General features: G+C 43.2%; 3 protein-coding genes and 1 long non-coding RNA gene across 9 annotated transcripts; 2 read left to right on the forward strand and 2 right to left on the reverse strand.

The window, feature by feature from the left end:
• Positions 1 to 136: 136 nt before the first annotated feature.
• dzank1 (double zinc ribbon and ankyrin repeat domains 1) lies at positions 137 to 15,442 on the forward strand. Its single transcript, XM_046310718.1, is given in 22 exon segments — positions 137 to 269; positions 378 to 494; positions 678 to 831; positions 1,081 to 1,210; positions 1,595 to 1,643; positions 2,673 to 2,779; positions 3,190 to 3,272; positions 3,396 to 3,513; positions 3,896 to 4,009; positions 4,364 to 4,456; positions 5,436 to 5,558; positions 5,801 to 5,965; positions 6,442 to 6,685; positions 7,332 to 7,435; positions 9,822 to 9,905; positions 10,125 to 10,242; positions 10,702 to 10,793; positions 11,235 to 11,282; positions 11,284 to 11,319; positions 11,595 to 11,722; positions 12,081 to 12,155; positions 12,495 to 15,442. Coding segments are annotated over 22 exon segments (2,394 nt in total). The 5' UTR covers positions 137 to 229; the 3' UTR covers positions 12,667 to 15,442.
• Positions 14,260 to 23,362, reverse strand: kat14 (lysine acetyltransferase 14). Its single transcript, XM_046310719.1, has 10 exons — positions 23,104 to 23,362; positions 22,655 to 22,776; positions 22,239 to 22,360; positions 21,819 to 22,000; positions 21,041 to 21,466; positions 20,072 to 20,652; positions 19,659 to 19,792; positions 18,965 to 19,140; positions 16,039 to 16,229; positions 14,260 to 14,823 (listed from the first exon to the last, which is right to left on the reverse strand). Exons 1-10 carry the CDS (start codon positions 23,360 to 23,362, stop codon positions 14,650 to 14,652), a joined length of 2,367 nt encoding a protein of 788 aa, XP_046166675.1. The 3' UTR covers positions 14,260 to 14,649.
• Positions 23,255 to 25,257, reverse strand: LOC124002898 (protein PET117 homolog, mitochondrial). The gene is made up of 3 exons (XM_046310720.1): positions 24,470 to 25,257; positions 23,868 to 24,020; positions 23,255 to 23,389 (listed from the first exon to the last, which is right to left on the reverse strand). Exons 1-3 carry the CDS (start codon positions 24,563 to 24,565, stop codon positions 23,384 to 23,386), a joined length of 255 nt encoding a protein of 84 aa, XP_046166676.1. The 5' UTR covers positions 24,566 to 25,257; the 3' UTR covers positions 23,255 to 23,383.
• On the forward strand, positions 24,971 to 27,720 carry LOC124002899. Of its 6 annotated transcripts, XR_006833153.1 has the most exons (8): positions 24,971 to 25,874; positions 26,140 to 26,302; positions 26,456 to 26,494; positions 26,623 to 26,681; positions 26,759 to 26,821; positions 26,894 to 26,956; positions 27,052 to 27,167; positions 27,251 to 27,720. It is a non-coding gene; the product is annotated as an uncharacterized LOC124002899 (long non-coding RNA). The 6 variants fall into 6 exon arrangements; XR_006833152.1 differs by having other exon boundaries at positions 26,894 to 27,167; XR_006833149.1 differs by having other exon boundaries at positions 27,052 to 27,720.

Raw genomic sequence — 27,720 nt, forward strand, 5'->3', positions numbered from 1 at the left:
AGATAATGGTTGACTTGAATATAATGAAAGAGCCTGCAAGACATGCATAGAACGCAGTGAATTACATTTCTATGGCGCGAGCATTCAAAGTTCAAAGTATTTCAGGAATTGCAAAATGATAACTAATATAATGAAAGTTGAGAATAAACCATGAAAACATTGTGAATCCTGCCATTGGCTGTGGTGGTTGCTAAGGAGTATGTTTCTCCGTTGCTGCGTCGAATAGGCAATGAAATATCAGCGGTCACTGATCATCGCATCTATATCAGGTAGAACAACGCCTTTATCCCGCTTAAACATTTTATAATAAGACATGTCACTTTTGTAATGGACTGATGAAAAGGTTTTTTATAGCCGAATGCATTTTTTTATTATAGGACCGAATATGGCAGCCGGTTGCATTGTGGTGCCTCTCATCATACCGATTCGAATCCCCCCTCCTGGTAAAGCCAAGCATGAGATAGACACCACAACTCCTGTGGAGCTCAAATCAGGTGAAAACAAGCGTGTATCCATAATGTGTGGATGTTGCTAGAGTAAACATTAATATATATCATCTACCACTTTTATGTTTGAACATTGTTTCATTGTTAAAAACGAGATCCACAATGCACTGATAGACAACATCTGCCCTAGATTCCAAGGTTTTTTGACAAACAACATATATTGCTGCCTAGATACCCAAGATGTCACTATTTACTACACTCTGGATGGTACTAAACCAGAGGTGATGAAGAGACCAGGGTTTGGAGAGAACAACACTTTGAAGTATAGCGGACCAATACGCTTACCTGAGGGCAAAGTGTCAGTCAAAGCTCTGGCTATCACCAGGTTGGATTGTGAAAGGATTCTACAAAAATATATCACACAAAGACATTTATTGTTTCATTGCCATTCAGTCTTGGGTCAAATATGATTTAGTTTTCCCTGTACAATTGAATCAACATAATAGTCCCAAAAGTGCAAACTCCAAGCAAAATCAAGGGTACCCTAAATGCTTATTTGACTGAGGTCTGGTGCTGTTATGTTATAATAATTGCTATTATGGATAATTGATGACTGAAACTGAATCTGCCTTAGGGATGGTCGAGAGAGTGCCATTGTCACCAAGCTATTTCTGGTGGAGTATGTGCCCTCAAACGAGCCACCTTCCATTGAGGACAAGGATGATAACTTTCTGAAGGAATATGAACGAGACCTCTCTAGACAGGTATAGTCAGGCATATTTGCATGCTAACACTTCATTTCAATGTCGTATGAAGTTTGACATGTAACGACAGCTTATGACAAGATATGTCACATTGCCAGTCTGCATTACATTTGCTATGAATCTCTAAAACTTTACTAAAACGTCATGCTTCTTCACAGATTTTCTGGGGAAGCCTAGCAATGACGTGACATAACTGACACAACTGTTATTGCATGTTAGGCTACATCAAGCGCTAAGGCATTCTTATGAAAACTGTATGCATTACAATGAAGGAGCATTCAAACAAATGTGTTGTCATCTGCATCAATATTTGTTCTGAACAAGCTGAGGGGAAGCTGAGTATACTGTTACTGTGGGTCAATTGCATTGTACTGTTTCTCACAGGAGATGGGGACAGCGAACGGTTCTGGAGATGCCTCACTGAAGCTTCAAGGTATGTCTAATTGAATAACTTTTACTGATGAGCAATGTACACTGCCCAAACAACATCCCAAAGATAGCTCAATACCAATTTCCCTAAAGGGCTATTTCCCCCTCCACTATAAAAATATTTGTGTACACTTGACCATACAACTGTCATACTGTAATGTAAGTACTAAATGTCATATTCATGTGCAATGTGAAACACTGTTATAAACTCAATATCAGCATTTCTAAATGCTTGTCTCAATACGTGCAAGCTGCTGTGTCAGTGCATACCATAGAATTAGAATAGGATCTCTATGGTGCGAGCACTGTGAAACGGACATGTACTATATATATGGAGATTCATATCATTCTTATAAACTTTATAACTTTCATAAGCTATCAATAATACCCTTTATAATATGAAGGGGATTCCCGATAGTTTATGAATGTTATGCAGTGCAAGAGCGTGTAAGTTTTGGTAATAGTTGTGTTATGCAGGTGAATGAGGACCCAAAAGCGACTTGGCGAAAACAGAGTCTTTAATCCAGTTTAAGGAAATAGCAATACTCCTAGACAAATCGGAGCGGTAAATAAAGCATAAGAAACAATTTCACTCGTAATCACGAGAACTGACTGGAGACTCGATAATGAACTGCAGGTTGCCTCGGGAAGGCACTTGACCGTAGCAGACTCAGACACCTGCTCACCACGCAGCATCTGAGGGAAACACGACACGACAGGGCGATACAAAGACACAGCACGGTGAACAGTATACAAGGATCCGACAGGGCAGAAACGGAAAACAAGGGGAGAAATAGGGACTCTAATCAGGGGAAAAGATAGGGAACAGGTGTGGGAAGACTAAATGATTGATTAGGGGAATAGGAACAGCTGGGAGCAGGAACGGAACGATAGAGAGGAGAGAGAGAGGGAGGGAGAGAGAAAAAGGGGAACGAACCTAAAAAGACCAGCAGGGGGAAAACGAACAGAAGGAAAAGCAAAATGACAAGACAATATAAGACAAAACATGACAAGTTGTGTGTGTCTTCTTTAGTGCCAAAGACCTACCGGCCCCCTAAAGGTCCACGGTTCCTCAGCAGCCATCTAGGGCCTGTGTCCCCTGCTCTGGAGCCCATGTCTTCACATCGTTCTCAAACACTGGTACATTCACCAAAAATATATTGTGAATATTATTTAAGCAGTAAGGCCCGAGGGGGTGTGTTGTATGGTCAATATACCACGGCTAAGGGCTGTTCTTAGGCACGACCCAACGCAGAGCCCTTAGGGCTCGAACCACCCGGTTTATAATTATATTTATATCATCAATTATATTATATCCTTATTACGGTGATGATGGTGACTGGTTGTACTTTGGTCAATTATCAGAATCTGCTAAGAGTTAACAAATACATTGTGACCCATGCAGGAATCAAACCCACAACCCTGGTGTTCCAAGTTAGCTTATGGTCATTGTCATACCATGCATAGATTATCAAATCATATGAGCAAATACAGCTCCTTACTTAGAACGCCACAGAACATTAATTCTTTGGTGTTAAATGGTCTTTCAGAATGCAAGCTTGGAAGACAGTCCTTTCAAAAACCTAACCAGCACTCAAATGTCAAGGATCCAAAGGGAGACAGACTTTCTGAGGTGAGTGAACAGAAAGCGAGAGAGAGAGAGAGAAAGACAGAGAAAAGGCATGAGACAAAGATGCAGAGAGATTGTTTCTAATGGAGAAGCGAATGATCTCTCGCGACTTCTACCTTTCCCCAGGTGTGCAAAGTGCTTGAGCCATCGCCCCTCAGACCCCTTTGCACGCTTTTGTCTGCAGTGCGGCACCGCTGTGCTGCCTGTGCCAGGCCAGAGGCTGCCACCTACAGAGGGTGGACAGGTATCACCCCAGTCCTAAAACCAAGTTCTACTATTGATACTGCTACTATTGTTAACATTTTGTTGATGGCCTACTCTTTGACTGTGTGCACATTTTATAGTGTGGCATTTAACATTAGGTTCATTTTACTGTGTTTGTTTTATGATGCAGAAAAATGCCACCACAAAATAATATGATTTCAGGGAAAATCACAAAAAGGATTTGGATATACTTTTGAATATTGCAGTATATAGCCGCAAAATGTAAATGCAGTTTAGTGTTATTCAGTGTTTTAAGTAGTTTTCCTCCCTTAAGTCACCCAAGGATAAAATGTCTGTATGTTCATTCTGGCATTTCAATTCAATGTTTACCAGTCCAGGTTTGGGTTCTCCTTTGTATTTAGATGGGCTTGTGTGTCCACTGTAAAACAATTGTGCCTGTCAACACCCCCACATGTGTGGTATGTGAGGCCCCCATGAGCCCCCAGCTCCAGCCTCAGGCCAGCTTAAGACTCCAGGTAAGTATCAAGTTTACTGCCACAAACACTCCGCTTTCAAACACCTTGTGACTTTGCACATATACACGTTTGAATATAGAATACTTTACTTGCAGGTGTGTTAACATTTACCTTTTCAATACAAAGCAGTGTAAATGGATAGTTTTTTTTCACTTGCACTCTGTGTGTGTGTGTGTGTGTGTGTGTGTGTGTGTGTGTGTGTGTGTGTGTGTGTGTGTGTGTGTGTGTGTGTGTGTGTGTGTGTGTGTGTGTGTGTGTGTGTGTGTGTGTGTGTGTGTGTGTGTGTGTGTGTGTGTGTGTGTGTGTGTGTGTGTGTGTGTGTGTGTCCACTCGCTTCCTTCTCCTGTGCTGTAGAACAAGGTGATCTGTCCGTCATGTGGAACCGGAAACCCTCCGCATATCTCAACTTGTGTCACCTGTGAAACTAAACTACTGCAGCCACCCACTGTAAGAGCTCATTGATTGTATTATAGTAGCCTAATTGTCCTTATTAGGCTTAGTTTAGACTTGTATAAATGCCTAGGTTTTTGTTGTAGTATGAAATTAGTCAGAAAGCAAGCAAACTACAAAAAAATGTAACCAAGTTGAATTGGGTAAACTCACTTCTCAAGTTGAAAAACCTCCACCCGCAGCATATAATTACTAGCCTTTCAAGGGCGCAGCTAGCGTTTCAAGAGGGCGTTTCAAGAGGGCAGTCAAATTAGTTTGTGAGACATAAGATTTTCGTCATAGGCTAGTGGTTAGAGCGTTGGACCAGTAACCGAAAAGTTGCTGCCTGGTTTGAATATCCGAGCCAACAAGGTGAACAATCTGTCGATGTGCCCTTGAACAAGGTACTTAACCCTAATTTGCTCCAGGGTCTCCGTTGTGCTATGGATGATCCTATAAAACATCACACATCACTGCACCTATCCAGTGTATGTGACAATAAAACATATATACTGTACATATATACTTTAGTTATTGTATAATATGCTCCAGACAGCCAGTTTAATGTATCTACACTACGGATATTTTATAGTTGAATATCACACTTACCTTCTAAGAAATATCTCTCTCAACATATTGAGAGCGCGAACTACCATGAGGAGTTTATACAACCAGGTTTCTCCCATTGCGCTGCTACTATTACTAGTACGTAGCCACTGGGTCTGCAGACTTTTGTTCCATCCCATCACTAACACACCTGTTTCAAATAATGATCTAGTCATGGTTTCAGTTTGGACTAGTGGTGTCAGTGGTGTTAGTGATGGGCTGGAACGAAAGCCTGCACATCCACTAGCTCTCCAGCACCCACCTTGTGAGAGACCTAGTGACTCTTGTGCATTATCAGATCTTGCCCTACATGTTGTGATTGTACACATTAGATTTCATTTCTTGAGAAGTCAAGGTGCTACCATAGGCTTTTTGACATGTTTCTGTCTAGGCTGTTTTGGGTGGTCAGAGTGCCCCGACACTTCCATCTGGACCAGGCAAGATGATGTCCTGTTCTAAGTGCAGCCGGGTCAACCACTCGGATGCGCGCTTCTGTGACTGGTGCGGTTCCAAGGTAAGCATACTACTTGCCCCAAGCATCTGTTCCTCCATCCATTCAACCATTTCACTAAAACAAAATTTTGAAAGCAGCAATGAGGCTGGTTCCACCAGGTTAACATTAGCCTCTAGCAATTTAAACTTCTTCCACTACCATAAACATACTTTTAGAAAGCTGAAGCAAGCACACACAAAGTGTAGCTTTTATCCTCTGACCATTTCATTCTCTGTTGTAAAACTGGTGCCCATCCCTGCCAGCCTGGCCATTCAGTCAGCTGTTTGATCTGCTCCCGGTGCGGAGCGAGCAGCCACCCCTATGCCAAATTCTGTGGCTCCTGTGGGGTGTTTCTGGAGGGGCCACCTAGAGGGGAGTCACGTGCCAGCCTTGCCTATTCCATGGGGGGGAAACTGGAGTTGGAGCGAGTACGTCCCTCACCTTGCCATATTTACTCATATCTAAACAGGGTTGGGGGGTCAATTTCATTTAAATTCAGTCAATTCAGGAAGTAAACTTAAATTCCAATTCCATATTCTGCTCACAGAAAATCATTGAGGAAAATTGTAATTTACGTTTACTTCCTGAATTGAAATGATATTGAGCCCCACCCTGATTCTAATAACCCTCGTTAAAAGGGCACACGTGTGTGCACGCACTCTTAGTCACCAAAGGTGGTACAGTGGTACATTCTCTGAGTGTTTTGTTAGGGCCATCCTTCCCACAATTAAAAAAAAAAAAAAATTCTCTCCATTTCTATCTTTCTCAATATCTCCTTATTTCTCATCCCCCTCCTCTCTCTGTCTATCACTCTTCCTCCTTCTCTCTTCCTCCTTCTCTCTTTCTTTCTTTATTTCTTTCTTTCTTTCTCTCTTTCTCTCTTTCTTTCTCCCTCTCTCAACAGATGTCCACTCACACCACTGACGGTGCCACTGCCACCTGGCAGGCTGTGCCCTCCTCCGTTTCCCCCGGTGTGACGTTGGCCCCGGCTCCAGCACGGACGGACCAGCAGACTCAGACGGTGGGCTTGTTCTACCCGTCGGGCACTGAAGTCCACAGGAAGGGCCAGCAGGTGGCGCTGGAGCTGAGGAGACAGGAGCAGATGAGGGACCGCAGACCACTGCTCACAGCTATAAGCCCAGGCAGAGGTGACCACTTGCCAGGTCCTAAATAACTGCGAACTAGTGTAAGGTGAAGTTGCCCTTAGATGCTGATCTTGGGTCAATTTACCATTTTCCCCACTATTGGTTAAGGTTAGGATTGGAGAGGAAGTTGATCCTAGATCTGTTCCTAGAGGGAACGTTATCCCAGAGCACTACTAACCCTAATGGAGTGATAGAGGGAGAAAATCCTCAGTGAAGCCTGAACTGGCGACCATGTGGTTACAGGGAAACAGCACAGGGCGAGGGCATTTTTTGTGTGCCCCAAAATCCCAGGCCTCCCGGCAGAGTTAGTAAGACACCTGCATAGAAGGAGGTTATACAGTACAAGCACTAACCAACGCTACAGAGCTGACCACTTTTTCAATCAATCACATTTATTTTATAAAGCCATTTTCACATCAGCAGTTGTCACAACGTGCTATACAGATACCCAACCTAGAACCCCAACGAGCAAGCAAAGCAGACGCAGAAGCACGGTGGCTAGGAAAAACTCCCTGGAAAGGCAGGAACCTCCTACTGTTTTATTGCTTGCACCACGAAGTAGTAAAATAAATGCTGGGGACTCTTTTTTTTTAGAAACTGTCTCTGACACTTTTGTTCTCCCTTTTATCGCTCTCTCACTCTTCTTTAGGGTACTGGAGGAAGCAGCTGGACCATGTGTGTGCTCACCTGCGCAGCTACACTCAGAACAACACTGAGTTTCGAGCTCTCATAGGGGAGCCTCGCATGGGCCGGGTATGACCAGCCTCTCTCATAACTAATCCGGGCTATAATCTTGGTAATACTTTACTGAAAACAAACAGATACAGCATGTTTTATTAGCTTGTATGAACCGTTATGTACAGTTGAAGTCAGAAGTTTACATATACCTTAGCCAAATACATTTAAACTCAGTTTTTCAAAATTCCTGACATTTAATCCTAGTAAAAATTCCCTGTCTTAGGCCAGTTAGGATCACCACTTTATTTTAAGACTGTGAAACGTCAGAATAATAGTAGAGAGAAGGATTTATTTCAGCTTTTATTTCTTTCATCACATTCCCAGTGGGTCAGAAGTTTACATACGCTCAATTAGTATTTGGTAGCATTGCCTAAATTGTTTCGGGTAGTCTTCCACAAATCTAGGAAGAAACCTAGAGAGGAACCAAGCTATATGGGGTGGCCAGTCCTCTTCTGGCTGTGCCGGGTGGAGATTATAACAGAACATGGCCAAGATGTTAAAATGTTCATAAATGACCAGCATGGTCGAATAATAATAAGGCAGAACAGTTGAAACTGGAGCAGCAGCACGGCCAGGTGGACTGGGGACAGCAAGGAGTCATCATGTCAGGTAGTCCTGGGGCATGATCCTAGGGCTCAGGTCCTCCGAGAGAGAGAAAGAAAGAGAGAAGGAGAGAATTAGAGAACTCACACAGGACACCAAATAGGACAGGAGAAGTACTCCAGATATAACAAACTGACCCTAGCCCCCGACACAAACTACTGCAGCATAAATACTGGAGGTTGAGACAGGAGGGGTCAGGAGACACTCGTCTTACTGTGGATATAGATACTTTTGTACCTGTTTCCTCCAGAATCTTCACATGGTCCTTTGCTGTTGTTCTGGGATTGATTTGCACTTTTTGCACCAAAATACATTCATCTCTAGGAGACAGAACACGTCTCCTTCCTGAGTGGTATGGCGGCTGCGTGGTCCCATTGTGATTATATTTGCGACCTATTGTTTCTTCAGATAAACGTGGTAGCTTCAGGCATTTGGAAATTGCTCCCAAGGATGAACCAGACTTGTGAAGGTCTACAATTTGTTTCTGAGGTCTTGGCTGACTTCTTTTGATTTTCCAATGATGTCAAGCAAAGAGGCATTGAGTTTGAAGGTAGGCCTTGAAATACATCCACAGGTACACCTCCAATTGACTCAAATGATGTCAATTAGCCTATCAGAAGCTTCTAAGGCCATGACATAATTTCCTGGAATTTTCCAAGCTGTATAAAGGCACAGTCAACTTAGCGTATGTAAACATCTGACCCACTGGAATTGTGACACAGTGAATTATAAGTGAAATAATCTGTCTGTAAACAGTTGTTGGAAAAATTACTTGTGTCATGCACAAAGTAGATGTCCTAACCGACTTGCCAAAACTATAGTTTGTTAACAAGAAATTTGTGGAGTGGTTCAAAAACAAGTTTTAATGACTCCAACCTAAGTGGATGTAAACTTCTGACATCAACTGTATTTCTATAACTGTAAGTTAGACAGGGTCATCATAAGATCATTAGTGTCACTAAGACATTAAAAAGGGCGTTGGCCTCCCGAGTGGCGCAGCCGTCTAAGGCACTGCTTCGGAGTACTTGCTGCGTTACCGCAGATCCTGGTTCGATACAGGGCTTTGTCGCAGTGTACAGCGTTTCCTCCGACACATTGGTGCGGCTGGCTTCAGGGTTAAGCGTGCATTGTGTCAAGCAGTGCGACTTGACGGGGTTGTGTTTCGGAGGACGCACGGCTCTCGACCTTTGCCTCTCCTGAGTCCGTACGGGAGTTGCAGCGATGGGACAAGACTGTAATTGGACTGTAATTGGTGCATTGTAATTGGTGCATTGGGGGGTGGGGAATGGAATTAATTGTACTTTTTTATTAAATTTTCTTCCTGGGAAAGGACTGTGGGAGGGGTCTCGAATGGTTGAGGGACAGCCATTGGGGAACAGTGGGGGGATCTTGGAGGTTTCGTGGGGGGATCTTGAGCAGGGCATTGACCCTGGATGCTTTTGTGTATCGCTCTGAATGGGAATCTGTTGGATGACTGGTATGATGTAGTTATTGAGCAGCTTCACTGCAAGTATACTGTATGTTTCGAATATTCAATTAAGAAATGTTTTTTTAATACAATAAAAAAATAAAAAGACTAACTACCAATTGGATATGACAAAATTGTGTGGGGGGTGTCATAGATGTGTATGACAAGTCTTACAACACATTATATCTGTACGGTGTTATCATTATCTGGAACCAAACACTATCTGTAGCATTGGTTCCAATTCATGCAAATGTCCCTAAGAAGGTATTCATAAAAGTAGATCTTTGATGTATGTTCATGTGCTTCTTGTTTTTTTTTCCTCGGTTCAAGATGGTTTCAGCTGTGATCCAGGAGGACAACTATGAAGTCAGTTTGAGGATCAACTTTGTCTCCGCCGGACTTGAAAAAACGAAGGTCTTTCATTTTTGCTATGCTATGACACTTTGAAATGGACACATTTAAATTGACATTTCTGTTATACATTGTAATATGTCACCCGTCAATCACTTTTCATTTGCTAAATATTGTGGGATTCCTTGTCCTGTGTAAAATCTTCCTTTAGTAAATTCCTCTTTGTCTTGTCTGGAGCATATTTCAGGCCAAACAAAAGTCCCACAACAAATATTTTCTTAGTCCTGTCAGGTAGACGGGACTGAGAAGCCCCTTATCCTATCAGAGAACCAGACGCTCAGCAGTGTGACGGAAGGCATGAGTGGCCTATCAGCCAGACAGACCAGCCTGGGTGAGAAAGGTAAACCTACCTACTTTTTATTTCAACTTGAGATATTAATACAAGCTACTGTCTATCTTATTCTTATCACTCGGGGACAGATTACGTTTCTGTTTAGGGGGGTGTAGACTTCGCTAGTATCTTTCTCTCAACCTCTCCTGCCAGACCCTAATTGAGCATCTGACGCAATTACGCAATATTTTATTTATTCTACTTTAGAGGATTTTTATTAACGAGAGATTTACTAAATTTATATGCCTGACCCCCGTCACCATGGGGCATGTGTAGACCAATACACCAGAATCCGACACTACATGTTTGACTCTTAAGCCAGAATACTAACCTTAGTTATTCATTGACATCTCAGAAGTATTGGGTTATTATTTGTTTTAGATCATTCTTTATATTCATGTGAATTTATTTTAGGTACAGTTTTATGTACTGTGTATTCATGTTGTCTGGCTGTGATGTTGCTGTTAGAGAGTGAGAACGCTACCTCAAAGTCTGCAGCTTCCAGAACAGTGAAAAACCTCAGTCAGAGCTGGACCTCAGACGTTGCACAGAAACCGCCTGTGAGTTGGACTTTTTCTTAGCTGAGGCTTTGGCTCGGACTTGGAACAACCCAGAAACAACCCCAAGCCCTTGTGGAGATCTGAGAGTATCACATATGGTCCACCCGGCTCTCCAATAGGCTTGGTAGGACTTTAGGCATATTGCTTTTGCCTGTCAAATCCTTTCAGATCTCCACAGGTACCGAGGGTTTAAGGGATTGGGGTTGTTTCTGGACTGAGCCATAGCTTTATACTTTTGTTTTCAGTCATTTGTGCCCTTGGAAAAGTGCAAACTTTCCGCAGTGCAGTTCAGTTAAATCCAACTGCATTATTTCACGGGCATGATCTGTTTCAATGCACACATTCACGATGGTGCTAGGTCACTGCATTTCTAACTGTAAGTGAATGGTGTTATTGTCCAATGACCTTAATTTTTTATGACAATTTATTTCTATTTCCAAGCCATCCAAAGACAGTCTGCTTCTGAGGGAAGTTGGCCCAGACGGGAGGGGGGGAGATCTCTGTGGTCCAGCAACTGCTTGATGAGGTAACTTAATCAAAGCTGGTAAAAGGAATGTTCATATTGACATGCTAGTTAAGATTCTGTCTCGAAGGACCATGAAATAACTACACCGACTGATATAGCCGAACCGAACTGTACTACGCTGACCTGGTTGCACAGATTCCAGAGTTGCTGGAATCTTGTTACATCCATGTGAAAGGAATATCAGAGCCAGCACTGCAGCTTTCGGGTCGGCATGGTAGAAAAAAAATCTAATTTTCCCTGCTTGTATTGCCCCGAACATTGCGATGTTGTGCCAGGGTGCAGATCCCTCATGCCAGGGGTGCGCCGGGCACCCTGCCCTGGTTGTTGCTGTGCTGCACGAGCACCACGAGGTCCTCCCTGTGCTGGTACAAAGGGGAGCTGACGTCAACCGGCAGTCTGGGCCGTAAGTACAGTGCCAACGGATTAAAGTCATTCAGATTTTTATTCAGATTCCCCCGGAGAATCTTGTTGGAAGTGGTCTCCCGAAGTGCTATTACTTTAAGCATGCTACACACTACGCGAACGGAGTGCCGTATAATGTCCATTCTAAAAAATTCAGCGGCACAACAACTCTACGCAAACTAAGCTCCGTCTGCGTAGTGTGTAGCAGCCTTTACATGTGCATGAGCTGCATCCAACCATTAATCGACACGGGTATGAATTTCATGCTGAAAATACTCTGAGATGTTGGACCTGGGATTGTCGTTCCTGTGTCTTTCCACTTTAAAAAAGGTTAAGTTTCTCTCCTTCTTATTTCATAGGGTGAACAACACCGCTCTGCATGAGGCTGCTGCTCTTGGGAGTAAGGGCTTACGGTGTGCAGAGACACTATTAGGGTAAGATACTACCAGCTATATACTTTATATCTGCATGCTCCGGTTTAGTGCACGCACATAGGACAGCCCCAAGCCATTGCATAGCCCATATCAGGAATTTACTATATCCAAAATACTGTACATCAGGGTTTCCCTGGGGCCACATTTAGTTTTTTGCCCTAGCACTACACAGCTGATTCAAATAATCTAAGCTTGATGATGAGTTGGTTATTTGAATCAGCTGTGTAGTGCTAGGCCAAAAAACAAAATGTTCCCCAGGTTGGGCCCCTGGACCGAGTTTGGGAAACCCTGCTGTACATAACCAGGGTCAATTCATTTATCCCATCCCAATCCTTCCAGATGCAACGCCAGCATTCGGAAGAAGAACGACAGAGGTCTGACGGCCTATGACTTGGCAGTCACTTCAGATTGCAGCCCTTTGGTGTCTCTACTAGCTGCTAAGATGGGTCAGGGCATGCTAGACAGACTGGTCAAACCCAGGACTCACCCAAACCTAGATGCATTCCGATGACAGAGAAAATTGTGTGCGGCCCCCAAATGGCACCCTATTCCCTAGTAGTGCTACAAACATCTACAACCATTTGAGGAAAAACACCAATTTCTTGTAAATGGCTAATTTGTTAATACTAAAAAAACATTCGATTTGAATACAGATGCGCAATATAGTACTTGATTATAATAATACATGGTACACATACTACTAGCTATAGTAACTAACACTAGTTCTAAGAGGCATGTACACTGAGGTCCAAAAGTATTGACAGTGACCCATTCCAGCGCTTTGAAATAAAACAATAACTGATGTTTAAGTGCAGACGGTCAGCTTTAATTTTAGGATATTTTCATCCATAGAAATTACATCACTTTTAGTAAATGGCCCCCCCCAGTTTAAGGAACCAAAAGTATTTGAACAAATTCACTTATTCAGAAAGTATTCATACCGGTTGACTCATTCCAAATTTTGTTACACTCGGAATTTAAAATATATTACGTATTTTCCTCTTACCCATCTGTAAACAAACCTCATAATTACAAAGTGAAAACATGATTTTAGAAATTGTTGCAAATTTATTGAAAAATAAACACAGAAGTATCTCATTTACATCACACCCGAGTGTCTTTCTGGGTAAGTCTCTAAGAGCTTTGAACACCTGCATTGTACAATATTTTCCCATTATTCTTTATACAAGTCTTCAAGCTCTGTTAAATTGGTTGTTGCAAGACAACCATTTAAAGCTTGCCAAAGATTTAAGCATATTTAAGTCAAAACTGTAACTCTGCCATTCAGGAATATTCACTGACTTCTTGGTAAGCAACTCCAGTGTAGATTTGGCCTTGTGTTTTAGGTTATTGTCCTGCTGAAATGTAAATTCATCTCCCAGTGTCTGACAGAAAGCAGACTGAACCAAGTTCTCCTCTAGGATTTTACCTGTGCTTATTAACTTCATTCCATTTTTTATTTATCTTGAAAATCCCCAGTCCGTAATGATAACAAGCATACCCATAACATGATGCAGCCACCACTATTCTTAAAAATATGGAGAGTGGTACTCAGTCATGTGTTGTATTTTCCCCAAACATAATACTTTGTATTCAGGACAAAACAATGTATTGTTTTGCCACATTTTTGCTGTGTACTTTTTTATTCGACAGGGTAGCCTAGTGGTTAGAGCGTTGGACTAGTAACCGGAAGGTTGCAAGTTCAAACCCCCGGGCTGACAAGGTACAAATTTGTCGTTCTGCCCCTGAACAGGCTGTAAACCCACTGTTCCTAGGCCGTCATTGAAAATAAGAATTTGTTCTTAACTGACTTACATAGTTAAATAAAGGTTACATTTTTAAAATTCTGTACAGGCATCCTTTTCACTCTGTCAATTATGTTAGTATTACGGAGTAAAAGTACTGTAATTTCTTAACAGTTCACCCGATATGGATGACAATACCCTTAAATTAAAGCTGACAGTCTACACTTTAACCTGTCATTGTATAATTTCAAATCCGAAGTGCTAGAATACATAACCAAAACATTTGCCACTGTCCAAATACTTTTGGATCTCACTGTACAATATATATTCCAGCAAGCAAATGAAGACAGAATTCAGAATGTGAGTGATTTTGTTCTTTATATAATTGCCACTTGGGCTGTCGAATTATTCAGAAATGCGAGTGTATAAAATGACAATAAAATATTGTCCTTCAGTCTCTTCTGTCGATCAACAAAAATAGCTCACCATAGGTTCTCACAAATATAATGACCAAAGAAACAGTGTAACATACAATGGCTAAACTGAATAGCACAGGCACTTCCAGATGTATTTTTTCCTCCTTCTGACTGGTTGCCTGTATAGAAATACAAACCCTACAACAGACAACGACAATTTGACTAGTAGACTCAATATGGCTGTTCACCAATGGAACGTTAATTTACATGGGATTCTCCATTCTAGTAATTATATTTCTTTGGCCCGAATACTGGCCTGTCCCGTTTCCTGTCTCACCGCCGTAACCGCAGGAAGAAGGCATGTCGGCACTCCTTGCTGTCCAGCGGGTAGTATTTGTCATAAAAGTCCAAGATGTACTCCTCAGTCTTGAAGCCAAACTTCTGGTATAGGAGCATGGCGGGGTTACTGGCCGAGACATGTAGAGTGACATCTTTTCCCATGCAGGTCTGTGGGGGAAAAGAGAACCTTGCCTGAAAAGATATCTTCCCTTTTTTCAACCACTTAACATGTGCTGTTGTAGATCAATCCAAACCATTTAAGTGCATTTTATAGTTATTTATTTATAGTCATTTCTTGAGCTAACTTGACTAAATCTAATGTAGCCGTAGGGTCAAGTTAGTTCCGGTCTAAAAAGGCCTCAGAACAGCCTCAATTCGTTGGGGCATGGACTCTTCGAGGTTTCAAAAGTGTTCCACAGGGATGCTGGCCCATGTTGACTCCAATGCTTCAATGTTGTGTCAAGTTGGCTGAATGTCCTTAAGGTGGTGGACCATCTTTGATACACATGGGGAAACTGTTGAGCATGAAAAACCCAGCAGCGTTGCAGTTCTTGACACACTCAAACCGATGCACCTGGCACCTACAACTATACCCCGTTCAAAGGCACTTAAATCTTGCCCATTCACCCTCAATGGCACACATACACAATCCATGTTTCAAGGCTAAATCTTCCTTTCGGCCTCCCTGGTGGCGCAGTGGTCTAAGGCACTGCATCACAGTGCTAGCTGTGCCACCAGAGACTCTGGGTTCGAGCCCAGGTTCTGTTGCAGCTGGCCCCGACCGGGAGGCCCATGTGGCGGCGCACAATTGGCCTAGCGTCGTCCCGGTTAGGGAGGGTTTGGCCGGCAGGGATATCCTTGTCTCATCGCGCACTAGCAACCTTTTTGGCGGGCCGGGCGCAATGCAAGCTGGCCAGGTGCACATTGGTGCGGCTGGCTTCCGGGTTGGATGCGCGCTGTGTTAAGAAGCAGTGCGGCTTGGTTGGGTTGTGTTTCGGAGGACGCATGGCTCTTAGCCTTCGTCTCTCCCGAGTCCGTATGGGAGTTGCAGCGATGAGACAAGACAGTAACTACTAACAATTGGATACCATGAAATTGGGGAGAAAAAGGGGGCAATAAAAATCCTCCTTCCCTTCATCTACACAGATTGAAGTGGATTTAACCTGTGACATCCTTCAGGGATCATAGCGTTCACCTGGTCAGTCTCATGGAAAGAGCAGGTGTTCCTAATGATTTGTCCACTCAGTGTGTATTACAATGCCAATGTGGCATCTATAAAAGCTGCACTTAACCACTTTTTACGTAGACAATTTAAGTATTGAATTGCTGCTTGCAACTTGAGTATTATTGTTTTTAATTATTATTATGATTTTGATACCATACCTGAATGAGATGGTAGATCATGAACGTAGCGATTCCAGCCCTCCTCCACTCGGGATGCACCAGCAGGAAGGAGATGTAGGCCTCGTTGTACTTCACGTCCGGCACCATGAACCCAAAGCCGATCACCACCTTCTTATAAAGGACCACGACGCTGAAGTCTGGGTACTGGAGACACTCGGAGAGATCCACGCCTGATAAGAGAGCCAGAGAGAAAATCAGCCGTCAATATAAAACTTTGAGGGAAATAGTTTAAAGTAGAATAAATATGCACATTGTTTTATGCTTCCATGCGATTTTTTTTTACAAGGACAATGTTTCCATCGGCATTCACATTAACATTTTTAAAGGAATATTACACTTTAAATCAATGTTTGTCAGATGTTTTATAAGTAGTCTAATGTCAAGATGACTCCATGTCCCACAACATGGGTTGTGAAGATCCAGCAATATGCCTCAACCCCAAATGAATGGAAAAGATAAGCACTGACTAAACTCAGGAAATTAGACTGTGCTCATATTTTCCATTCATTTGGCATTGAGGTATATAGCTGGATCTACACAACCGATGGCCTGGAACATAACTCGACACTAGCCAACTTGAAATCTGTAAACATCTAACAGACTTAATTTAAAAAAATTAAAATGTCCCTTTTAAGTTCCCAGTCTGAAATAGGGCAGGGAGACATGGCCAAAATATCATATCAAGGTATTTTTTAAAAATTGGACAGTATTTTATGTTTTTGATTAATAAAAGTTCTAGATTTGCTTCATGAGTAGTGTGTGGCAACACATATATTCTAAATTATTTCAATGGGTCTATCTCCATTCAGATTGTTTTATGCTGTTCAATTCAACTTCAACCTAAAATAATTTACTGCATTTCCATCAATTTCTGCATTTCCTACCCTACCCACTGCACTGAGGATAGGAAACTCTGTCACCACCGATAAATCCACTATAATTGAGAATTTCAATAAGTATTTTTCCACGGCTGGCCATGCTTTCTACCTGGCCACCCCTACCCCGGTCAACAGCACTGCACCCCCCACAGCAACTCGCACATGCCTTCCCCGTTTCTCCTTCACCCAAATCCAGTCAGCTGATGTTCTGAAAGAGCTGCAAAATCTGGACCCCTACAAATCAGCCGGGCTAGACAATCTGGACCTTTTCTTTCTACAATTATCTGCCGAAATTGTTGCAACCCCTATTACTAGCCTGTTCAACCTCTCTTTCGTGTCGTCTGAGATACCCAAAGATTGGAAAGCAGCTGCGTTCATCCCCCTCTTCAAAGGGTCTTCGAAAGCCAAGTTAACAAACAGATCACCGACCATTTTGAATCTCACTGTACCTTCTCCGCTATGCAATCTGGTTTCAGAGCTGGTCATGGGGTGCACCTCAGCCACGCTCAAGGTTCTAAAGGATATCTTAACCGCCATCGATAAGAAACAATACTGTGCAGCCGTATTCGTTGACCTGGCCAAGGCTTTCGACTCTGTCAATCACCACATCCTCATCGGCAGACTCAAAAGCCTTGGTTTCTCAAATGATTGCCTCGCCTGGTTCACCAACTACTTCTCCGACATAGTTCAGTGTATCAAATCTGAGGGCCTGTTGTCCGGGCCTCTGGCAGTCTATGGGGTGCCACAGGGTTCAATTCTTGGGCCAACTCTCTTCTCTGTATCTATCAATGATGTCGCTCTTGCTGCTGGTGAGTCTCTGATCCACTTCTACACAGACGACACCATTCTGTATACTTCTGGCCCTTCTTTGGACACTGTGTTAACAACCCTCCAGGCAAGCTTCAATGCCATACAACTCTCCTTCCGTGGCCTCCAATTGCTCTTAAATACAAGTAAAACTAAATGCATGCTCTTCAACCGATCGCTGCCTGAACCTGCCCGCCCGTCCAGCATCACTACTCTGGACGGTTCTGACTTAGAATATGTGGACAACTACAAATACATAGGTGTCTGGTTAGACTGTAAACTCTCCTTCCAGACTGACATAAAACATCTCCATTCCAAAGTTAAATCTAGAATTGGCTTCCTAATTTGCAACTAAACAGCCTTCACTCATGCTGCCAAACATACCCTCGTAAAATTGACCATCTTACCGATCCCCAACACCCTACTCAACAAATTGGATGCAGTCTATCACAGTGCCATCCGTTTTGTCACCAAAGCCCCATATACTACCCACCACTGTGACCTGTATGCTCTCGTTGGCTGGCCCTCGCTTCATACTCGTCGCCAAACCCACTGGCTCCAGGTCACCTACAAGACCCTGCTAGGTAAAGTCCCACCTTCTCTGCTCGCTGGTCACCATAGCTGCGTCATTACGTAGAATACATAATAACGTTACTCAAATTTACTGGCCATCTCAGCAAAAAATATGATTTCACATTTGTTCAGGTACAGACTCCCACTCTTTTCTGTACTTCTGGCTGATTGAGATATATTGATTGATGTAAGTTCTGTTCAAGATCAAACATTCGTGACCAACTATATTCATTGGGTTTGGCTCGTCGAACCCGTACTAATGCTGCTGCAGTCAGCCAACAATGGTTTGCAATTTTGTGAAGTTGACAGTAGTCTGAAAAGTTGATAAATATATAAACAAAATTGCTAAATTGGCATCACTGGTGGGACTAGGTCTGTGTGGAAAGCAGCATGGAGAGAGAGGAGAGGGATGACTCAAGTAGCGGAGTAAACTATAAAAATGGATGTTACACACGGCGTATCACATTTAACAAACCAAACATTCAAATACCGTTATACAAGGTAAAGTAAAAACCCCAACTGGTATGTGCATAAATACTGTTATCTAGTAAAATACGGTATACTGCCTAGCCCTAGTCTGAAATGTAAAAATGATCAAGTAAAATAAAAATCCAAACATGATAGTATGGCCCTGTTCAGTCTCCTACCTGGCCAGAAGATGTCGTGGCACATGGAGTTAATGGAGGGGATGTGGTTGGGCCGGACGTAACAGTAGTCGATGGGGGCCTCTGGATCTGGGTCCCAGAGGGGGTCCTTCCTGTGTGGGTAGGCACGGATCTCCGCCAACAGCTTCAGCTTCATAGGCTTATTCTCGTAGTCCCTCCTGGTGATGGATTCATTAGTGCACACCGTAGCAAAATGTTTTGCAATGGAAAACATTTCACAACTAAAACAAGTTTCTTATTGGAGAAGTTCAAATTGTCACTCTCCGTTTCAGTCCATTTTTTTCTCTCGATTTGGTGTCTAGTGAATATTACCCAGGAGATTGGGTAGAAAACAAATGCCATGAAGAGGCAACATGATATTTTTATTTGTGTGTCAGAGAGGAATGGCTATTCTTCACAATGCATTTCAATCTGAATGTAATAAAGATATTGTGCACATCCAGGGGCATGTTCAGGAGGGCTACATACTGCACGTAACAGAGAAAAGCGGCATGAATAGAGCCACAATATTATTAATTCCTTCCATGGTGTGATTGTTATACCTCACCTTGAGTATCAGGGTTTAATTACGGGTTAATGTCATAGGGCATGTGGTCACAAATGTCTCTTAACCTTATTAGGGGTATAAGGCTGCATGTGGTGTGCCTCATGAAGGAGGTAAGGGCGTGTGGCATACCGTATGAAGGGTTTGAGAGTGCGGGAGGTGTACGGGCTTTTGATGCCCTGGTCTATGCTGGCGTCCAAGCCCATGATCCGGTGCCAGAAGGAAACTGTGGGCTGGTGGTACCCTCTTCTGCTGGACACCGTTGTCTAAAAGGGATCAAATGCATTCCATAGACATGTGATCGAAGGAAAAGATGTATCACACATGTGATGTAATGTGTTTGGAAATATTCCAACCATTCCTCTCGTTTTCGTTCTTCTAGTTCGTGAACGCTCATAACAAATCGGAATTTAATCGTAATAATAAATGCCACAAAGCAGACTTTTTATCGAAAGCGACCAAGAGTACAGAGAGTGCATACATTTGTGTGCGTGTGTGACCTGTGAACGAATTTGCCATCTGTGCTCATGGTAGTGAAGGTGTACCTGGAAGCGGTCGAGGATTCGGAGGTCCTGGCTGGTGGTGCGGTACTTCCCTGTGCCGGAGCCCCCGTAGCGGCCCTGTCCCCCGTACACCCCTCCCACCAGACTGAGGGTGGCACTGACCGCCTGATCGATGTCCAACAGGGGGAGCCCTCTCTGGCGTTTGGCCTGCCTCACCAGTAGCTTCCTGTGCAGCCGCTTGGCCTGCGCAGTCACTGCCAGCGCCTGTGGACAGGCCTCCAGGCGCCGCAGCAGCACGCGCTCTTCATAAAGGCTGAGGGGGGCAAACAGGGGCTCTGAGGGAGGCAAACCCTCCCCCTTCTCTGTTAGGACTCCCCTCCTCCTCTCACCGCCACCCCACACCCCCCTGGCCACGTTGGATTGGCCTTTGCCGTGCCTCGTTCTCTCGTCGTCTTCATCGTCCCGGCCCTCCTCTTCATCACTCTCTGCTTCCTGCTTGATGTGCGCCCCTGGTCGCAGCTTCTTGCGAACGACAAGAGTGCCAGTGCCCAGGGACATGCTGGATGAGGGGATATACTCAATGCCGGGATCAATGAAGCCTTCGCCGTTCAGCTCCTCGTCATCTGGAATTTCAAATCAGAAATGGGAAATATAAACAATACATTCTGTGAGATTTCCAGATATTCACTGATTATTTCAACTAATTAAATGCCACTTCGTTTTTGAGGAATATGATTTATGAAATGTTGTACTGTACATCCTAGAAATAAATTGATATTGGCATGGAATGCACCTTGGAATATTGCTCCATTGTTGACTTTTTTTGTTGGTTGGCCCACCCACGAATCTTACATTGTGGTATTAAATGCTATCTGACAACATTTCTCATCTTGCCCCTGTGGGCCAAATTTGGACTGCTCACCACTAAAACAGTAACTGTATTCTGAATGGTTCCTTTCATTTTCTATCTAGACTAAAAATTCCAAGATCAAGGGGACCCCAACTTCTTACCGTGAAATAGTGCCATTGGTGGCATGACGTCAGGGATGAGGTCAGCCTCCGACAGCAGGCTGGGCGTGGCTGAGTGGGAGGCGGGGGTGCCGGGTGCAGAGAAGTCTGGAGAGGGCGACGGCGAGGGGCTGGTGAGTGGCGTTCGGTCCGATGAGCTCATTGAGGAGAAGTCCACCACCTCGCCTTTCTCCAGGACAAAGTCGGGTCGCCTCCCACCGCCACGGCCGCTGAACTTGACAGGCGTGGAGGAGGCGCTGCGATCCATGTACCCCGCCGCCTCCTTCTGCGCCCGCCGGATGTCCTTGGCCTCGTGGGTCCGTGAGCGCTTTTCTTTCAGCTGCATGGCACACTCCACCGGATTACGGCCTGCGCGCTTCCGTAAGCCTTCCACCGTGATGATGGGCTCCAGGGTTGGCTTGGAGGCAGCTGAGAAAGTAACAAATGCCAGCTAAGCAAAAATGGTTAAACAAAAAGGGCTCTAAATGCTCAATCAAAAACACATGCATGTAGTCGCCTGGAGGGGTGAATTTATTTGGACTACACTTCAACAGTAGCTGGTTATCCCTCAAAAACATGTAATTGATTCGCACAACAGACTTTGCACAATTCTGCACAATTCTCTAACAATAATTTAACATTTGTAATATCCCTGTCATTTTTAAAGTCATGTCCCCCCTTGACTTTTCCTAAATAAGTCTATTTAACACACACAATAATCCTTTGGTTGTGTCTGAAAATGTGAAAACTTAATGTTATTTATGAGTGTTCCGCAGTTCACCTTTAGACTTTAGGGAGGCCACAGAGGACTTGTCCCCATCTGGGCGCAGAGTGGGTGGACGGTTCTGCACCAGCTTCCACCAGCCTGGCTCGCCAAACTCCTGGGCCCCTGAGCGAAAGAACGTGGGGCTCCCCACCGACAAACAGCCCGCCACCGTGCTCCACCATGTGGAAGTCTTCTTTCTGCAGGTGAAGCATCAAAAACTATCCATTTACAAAATACTAGACTTGTAAAGAATAACTCAAACATAGCTCTTCTTTCCAAAAAGGTTGGGTCAAGTTCCAAATATGTCCGCCCTTGATATTCTGATAATTGACTGAACAATTATCAGGTTTTCTGTTTACATTTTTAGGGTTGTATGCAAACTGTTATCAAAACCTTACCAACTGACATCCAAATTAAGGTTGTTTTCTTTCTAACCTGGTGCCCAGTAGGAAGGTCCAGTGTCTCCCAATAAAGGCACAGATGTCCTCCTTCCATCTAAAGTAGCCTTGACGCCCCATGCCCTCCAATGAAAGATTATACATGGCCAACATAACAACCTGAAATAAAACAGAAAACACACCGAACTGCAGTGAAAACCAGGAAAATAATATGACATTCATTCAGTACTAGAGGGCGGTTGCCCAGAACAAATATAATCAATGAAAAAGTCTACAGCAATATACAATATATAGTACTCTGCAATTTTATACTTGTTCATACTTTAGATAAGGATCTTGTCCCGTATATTTGTATTACGGTGTTCCTCTTTTGACCCTGTTCATGTTCTTATTATCTTATGTAAGCTGCACTGCAAATCAGTTCTTTACAGTGCTTCATTGTGGCACATGTACCTGTTGCCAGGTGAGTCTCATCCTCTCAAAGGTCTCCTTGACATCTTCTGTACAGTCATAGCAGGTGAACTTAAAGAAGTTGTCTCCTTTCAGGTAGCTGGGTTGCTCTCCGTGCAGCTGTGCTGAATGGTGGGGATGAGAATAAAAAAGACTGCTAAGAGACAAGGCATTCTGTTCATTTCATTCTCATTCTTTATTTGAAAAGCATGTACGGTGCAACAGGACACGACATGACATCCAAATATTGAACAGCAGCCCTTTAGAATATGTATGAATGGACAGATAAGGCAAATCCCAGTGAAATTACAGAGGAAATAACAGCGTAAAATATACTCTGTCCAAATTGTAGTGACAAATTTGCAATTGTTAAGTGATATTGGGAAAGAACGATGCCTCGTCGCAGGGAGAGGTCGATCTCCCCCCCAGGGGCTGCCTGGCCCTCCTCTCACCGATGGGGATCCACTTGTGGCACTTGTCGCAATAGAAGGCCATGTCTTCATTCCAGCCACCCTCGGCATCCTCCCCCAGATCGCTGTTGAGCGAGTCACCGCTCTGGTCGTGCGAGAGGTCCACCGAGGCCTGGTCTTCCGACTCCACGATGAGCAGTGTCTCGCCCTCCACCTCACCCTCCTCCAGCCCCTCCGAGGCAGAGGTGCACATGGCCTCATCTTCCACTTGGCTCCTCTGCTCAACACCTCTTTCCATCATAACCAGGTGGAGTCAGACAGTCTACTCCTGGGTAGAAAGAGTGAAGAATTTTAGTTTTACCAGCCACAATTGGGTAAGGACATTTTCAAATAAAAGCAGTATAATTCAGGGATTCCCTATTCTATGAGAGAAATCATAACGTTGCCTACTACCTAACTAAACACTATGTATAGCCTACCTTTAGGGATCAAACTGCATGCCACACATTGCCCTATATGTTTTTCAAAACCAGTGACAATCAATAGCTATCCAGAAGGGTGGCAATGGCTTCTGCAGTGTCAGCTAGTTTACTTTTCCTCCAAACCCTTAATTGATAAATCATTGGCCATAGAATCTACAAAGATGTCTATTGTAAAAGGCAATTAGCATAAAGACAGGCCAGCCTAGTTCGAAAACAATCTATGGTGTACTACATTGCTTTATCAATATTTCAACACGTACAATAGCCATACTACACGTGGCTACATAACAATTGTGAAGGATGTCAAAGAAGTTGTTGTTATGCCTGGGGTTGGTCGGAGCCCTGCTGCCCCGATTCTCTCCTGTCGCGCTCTGCCTTGAGCTCCTTGGTCAGACTTCTTTGTTGCTCGAGCACTCGCAGGTTCTCGCTCTTCCTCTCCAAACGTTCAATGTCTCTAAGTACTCCCGCATGAAGTTTCTGATGAAGAACAAACAAAAAGACCACTGTAAAAGCTATCTAAAATTATGGCTATAGGTGTTGTTTACCTCATGGTGCCAGTTTTGCTTGAGATGCACTCCTGCAACGGTGCTCACCGTAAGTATCACATAAATGCCCAGTACAACTTTAGAGGTTGTAGACATAGCTAGCTATCTAGTATTGCATGTAGCCATCTACCGTTAGCTGTCTGCTAGCATAAAAGTATGAAGATGCTAACTCTAGTTAGCTAACATTGGCTAAAAGTAATGTTTCTGCTTACAACTCTTAATGTAGCTAGCTAAGTTGCAACGGACTTTTGAATGGGACACATTGTACCCTACTATGACTTCTTGCTAGTTAGCTAGCTAACGTTATCTATGAATTGGAGTGTACAGTAATTGAGCTGGTCCGTAGGCTAGCTAGCTAGCTAGCTAACGTTAATTGGTTACCTCTTGATCCCAGTTTTGCTTGAGGTGCACTCCTGCAACTGTGCTCACCGTAAGTATCACAGAAACACCCAGTACAACTTTAGAGGTTGTAGACATAGCTAGCTATCTAGTATTGCATGTAGTTTGAATACAAAGGGAATTGCTAAACTAAGACTTGGATAACGTTAGCACAGGACATCGCAGTTGTGTCGAGGTCGACGAGTTTAGGCTGTATAGTGGAGTACCGAATCAGTACAGTCGAACAAATCGATTTAGACTTTCTAAACATTTATACTATTAATAATAACTTGCAAATATTCGGGACATATGACACGAATTAAGTATGCAAAATATCATAAAAAATGTGTTTAAAGTCTTCAATATAAGTTGCACAAGTGGCTAAATGTGATCCACACTGGCTTTGAGTAAGGCCAGTATGTCTATATTACGCGGATAACTCAACACGTCAGCCACTACAGGGACTGAAATTACTGCAACACTTAACAAAAAGCTGCAGTTAGTTTCGGGAATGGGTCGCAAGGAATAAGTTAGTCCTAAATATTTCCAAAACTAAAAACATTGTATTTGGGACAAGTCGTAATGAAATTGAGCAAGTTGAGGTGACTAAACTGCTTGGCGTAACCATGGATTAGTCTAAACATATTGATACAACAGTAGCTAAAATGGGGAGAAGTCTGTCCATAATAAAGCACTGCTCTGCCTTCTTAACAACACTATCAACAAGGTAGGTCCTACAGGCCCTGGTTTTGTCGCTCCTGGGCCCTGTTTCAGAAAGCATGTCTAACAAACTCTTGAGTTTAAACCTGAACTCTGAACTGTCAAACTCTTGGGTTTTCTTTTCAGAACAGCTGATAACAATTAGTTCAATAAACTATGTTAAATTAACCCGGAGTAAAGCACGTGCATGAGGAGATAAAAAGCCCTCATCAATGGGACGCAGATAACATGATTCATCATCACAACAGGAGAAAAAAAAATATCGAACCTCCTACTTATCCCTAGTGGAGTTAGAAATATTAATGAATGCGTATACAGATTATGAATATATTGTAACGACCCTGGGTTCATAAGCGCGGACATCGACTGCCGCAGGAGCATGCTTTTGCGGCACAGTCGATAGCGCCAGACCTCTGGCTCGAAGGTCGGGGGTGACCTGCTTCCTGCTGTTTCATTACAAAATATTTAAGAAAAAAGTAGCAACAGAAAAATAACGTGAGCTGGCGTGGCAGAAAGTTGCTGACCGTGTCGATGTGTGAGTATTAATTGAAAAAGACTCGTGTTCCACTTATTCAACATTTTATATAGTGTGCGTGCGTGTTAAATATTTATGCAGGTGCAACCAAACATGCAGAAAACGTACTTGGCATCAACTGAAGATGAAATATAAAACATATACTTCAAACGGGTAAGGTATAATTTCATTACAAGCAATTGTGATGGTTTACCCTACCCTACCTAATTAAACAGCATTCAGTGGCTAAATTCAACATGTGATATATTTAAGTAGTTAGTGAAATGTTCTAAGCAAAAAAAAGTTAATTTTGTAGTCATTCCCAACACTGCCAGTATTTCATATTGTCTATTTGAAAGTAATGCCTAAATTCCTTCATGCATACAAGTCTCCAAATGTTGTGCTTACTGGACATGTTCAAATTTGACCTCCATTATAGCCAATAGAAAAAAGGCTGAGGGCTGAAGAAAGGGTGGGGGTCCACCACCACTCCTGGGGCTAAAGAGATGGCCCTCAGTCAACAGTGGGAGACTTATTGCTAAAGGCATCTCTGGAGGAACCTCATCTGACCCAACCACCCCAAGGGTGGGCCTACATAAGAGGTTACTTATTCAAATTAATAATCTACGTACATTCATCCTTTTGCCACAGTGTTACTTCAGTGATTCCCACCCATCCATCTTAGACACTACTTGGCATACTGATTTTCTTGCAGCGATACAATTCTTTGTAATTGACTGCTGTTACTTTTTCAGATTCTTAGTTGTCCTTCAGACATCATAATCTATTTTAAGGTAACTGAGTTATTTATTAGAAATTGGGATGTGGTCTGCACACAGTTGTAAAAACAAAATTCATACTATTTGGGGCACTTTTCTGGGTAAAGTTATAATTTAACTGTCTAATCTTCATCTTCTACCAGCTACTGATGGTGTAATCTGTCTGGTGGAGCCTTCTGCCATAACAGACCTCCATGCAGTTGTAAGTAATCTTACTACTCCACAGATTTTTCATAATGGGTTAGAGTAGAACGCCAACATTGTTAATTTTCATTACAGGAGAATAATGAAGACACCTTGTTAGCTGCCACAGAGAAGGAAGCTACAGAGAGGCCTATTGAGGTAAAAAAAAATTAACAGCTAACAGTTGATGATAGTGTTGTACCATAAAACGTGCACCTTTTTCTCTAACAGAGCAATGCTGGAAATTACAATGAGGAAGAGGGTCCATCCACCTCCACAGTACAACTTACCTCAGTAAGATGTTATTCAGCATTGGCCCATGATTTTACAATGAAACTAAGTAGACCTGGCACTGTGAAATTCAATGTCACTTTTTTGTGTTCCTATAGTTCCCTGTGAAACAGCTGTACTTTGAGAAACACATTTAAAGATGTAATTTAGAAATTGACCACAAGGCTGCAGATGCAAGAACATAGAAATACAACAGCTGGAACATCAGTTAAAGGTGGGTGAGGTGCCCACAGGTGGATGATTTTACTTGGTTGAACAACATAAATATTAACTACTGTACTGCATTTGCACTGGCAGGAACTGAAGACTCCTTCATAAAAAGGAAGGCATTGTCTTTGTTTGACACTGGGGAGGTGATTGGTCAGTCAGAAATGATGGTAGCATATTGTCTCTTCCATCTGGTGCTTCAGCGGGGTGGTCAGGCTCATTATCAGGATCGTTCACTGGTTGAATAGGACATTGTTCTCTAATTGTGGCAATGTTGTGGAGAATCACACTAATGTCACATGGCCTTTCTGGAGTGACCCTGAGATTACGAAGGTACTGGAACTGGGCCTTGAGCATCCCAATGGTCATCTCTACCATGGCTCATGTCCTGCAGTGAGCCAAGTTATAATGTTGCTGCGGGCCAGGATCAGGGTAAGGGGTCAGCAAATGGGCGTGGCAGGGGTTCCTTCATGTCACTGAGCAGGTAACCATCGAACACTCTTATGATAATACGAGTATACGGTTTACATTTTCAGTTGCAATAGGTGGAAAGAAAATAA

Source organism: Oncorhynchus gorbuscha, linkage group LG18, assembly GCF_021184085.1.
Source record: "Oncorhynchus gorbuscha isolate QuinsamMale2020 ecotype Even-year linkage group LG18, OgorEven_v1.0, whole genome shotgun sequence".
Taxonomy (NCBI): domain Eukaryota; kingdom Metazoa; phylum Chordata; class Actinopteri; order Salmoniformes; family Salmonidae; genus Oncorhynchus; species Oncorhynchus gorbuscha.

Excerpts from the sequence above, each read along its gene's own strand:
- LOC124002898 (XM_046310720.1), bottom strand. The coding sequence starts at position 24,565 with ATGTCTACAACCTCTAAAGTTGTACTGGGTGTTTCTGTGATACTTACG. Across the intron at positions 24,021-24,469 it reads AGCAAAACTGGGATCAAGAG|AAACTTCATGCGGGAGTACT; the intron begins GTAACCAATTAA and ends GTTCTTCATCAG.
- kat14 (XM_046310719.1), bottom strand. The coding sequence starts at position 23,362 with ATGATGGAAAGAGGTGTTGAGCAGAGGAGCCAAGTGGAAGATGAGGCC. Across the intron at positions 22,777-23,103 it reads CCACAAGTGGATCCCCATCG|CACAGCTGCACGGAGAGCAA; the intron begins GTGAGAGGAGGG and ends CCCACCATTCAG. Across the intron at positions 22,001-22,238 it reads ACCTTCCTACTGGGCACCAG|AAAGAAGACTTCCACATGGT; the intron begins GTTAGAAAGAAA and ends CTTCACCTGCAG.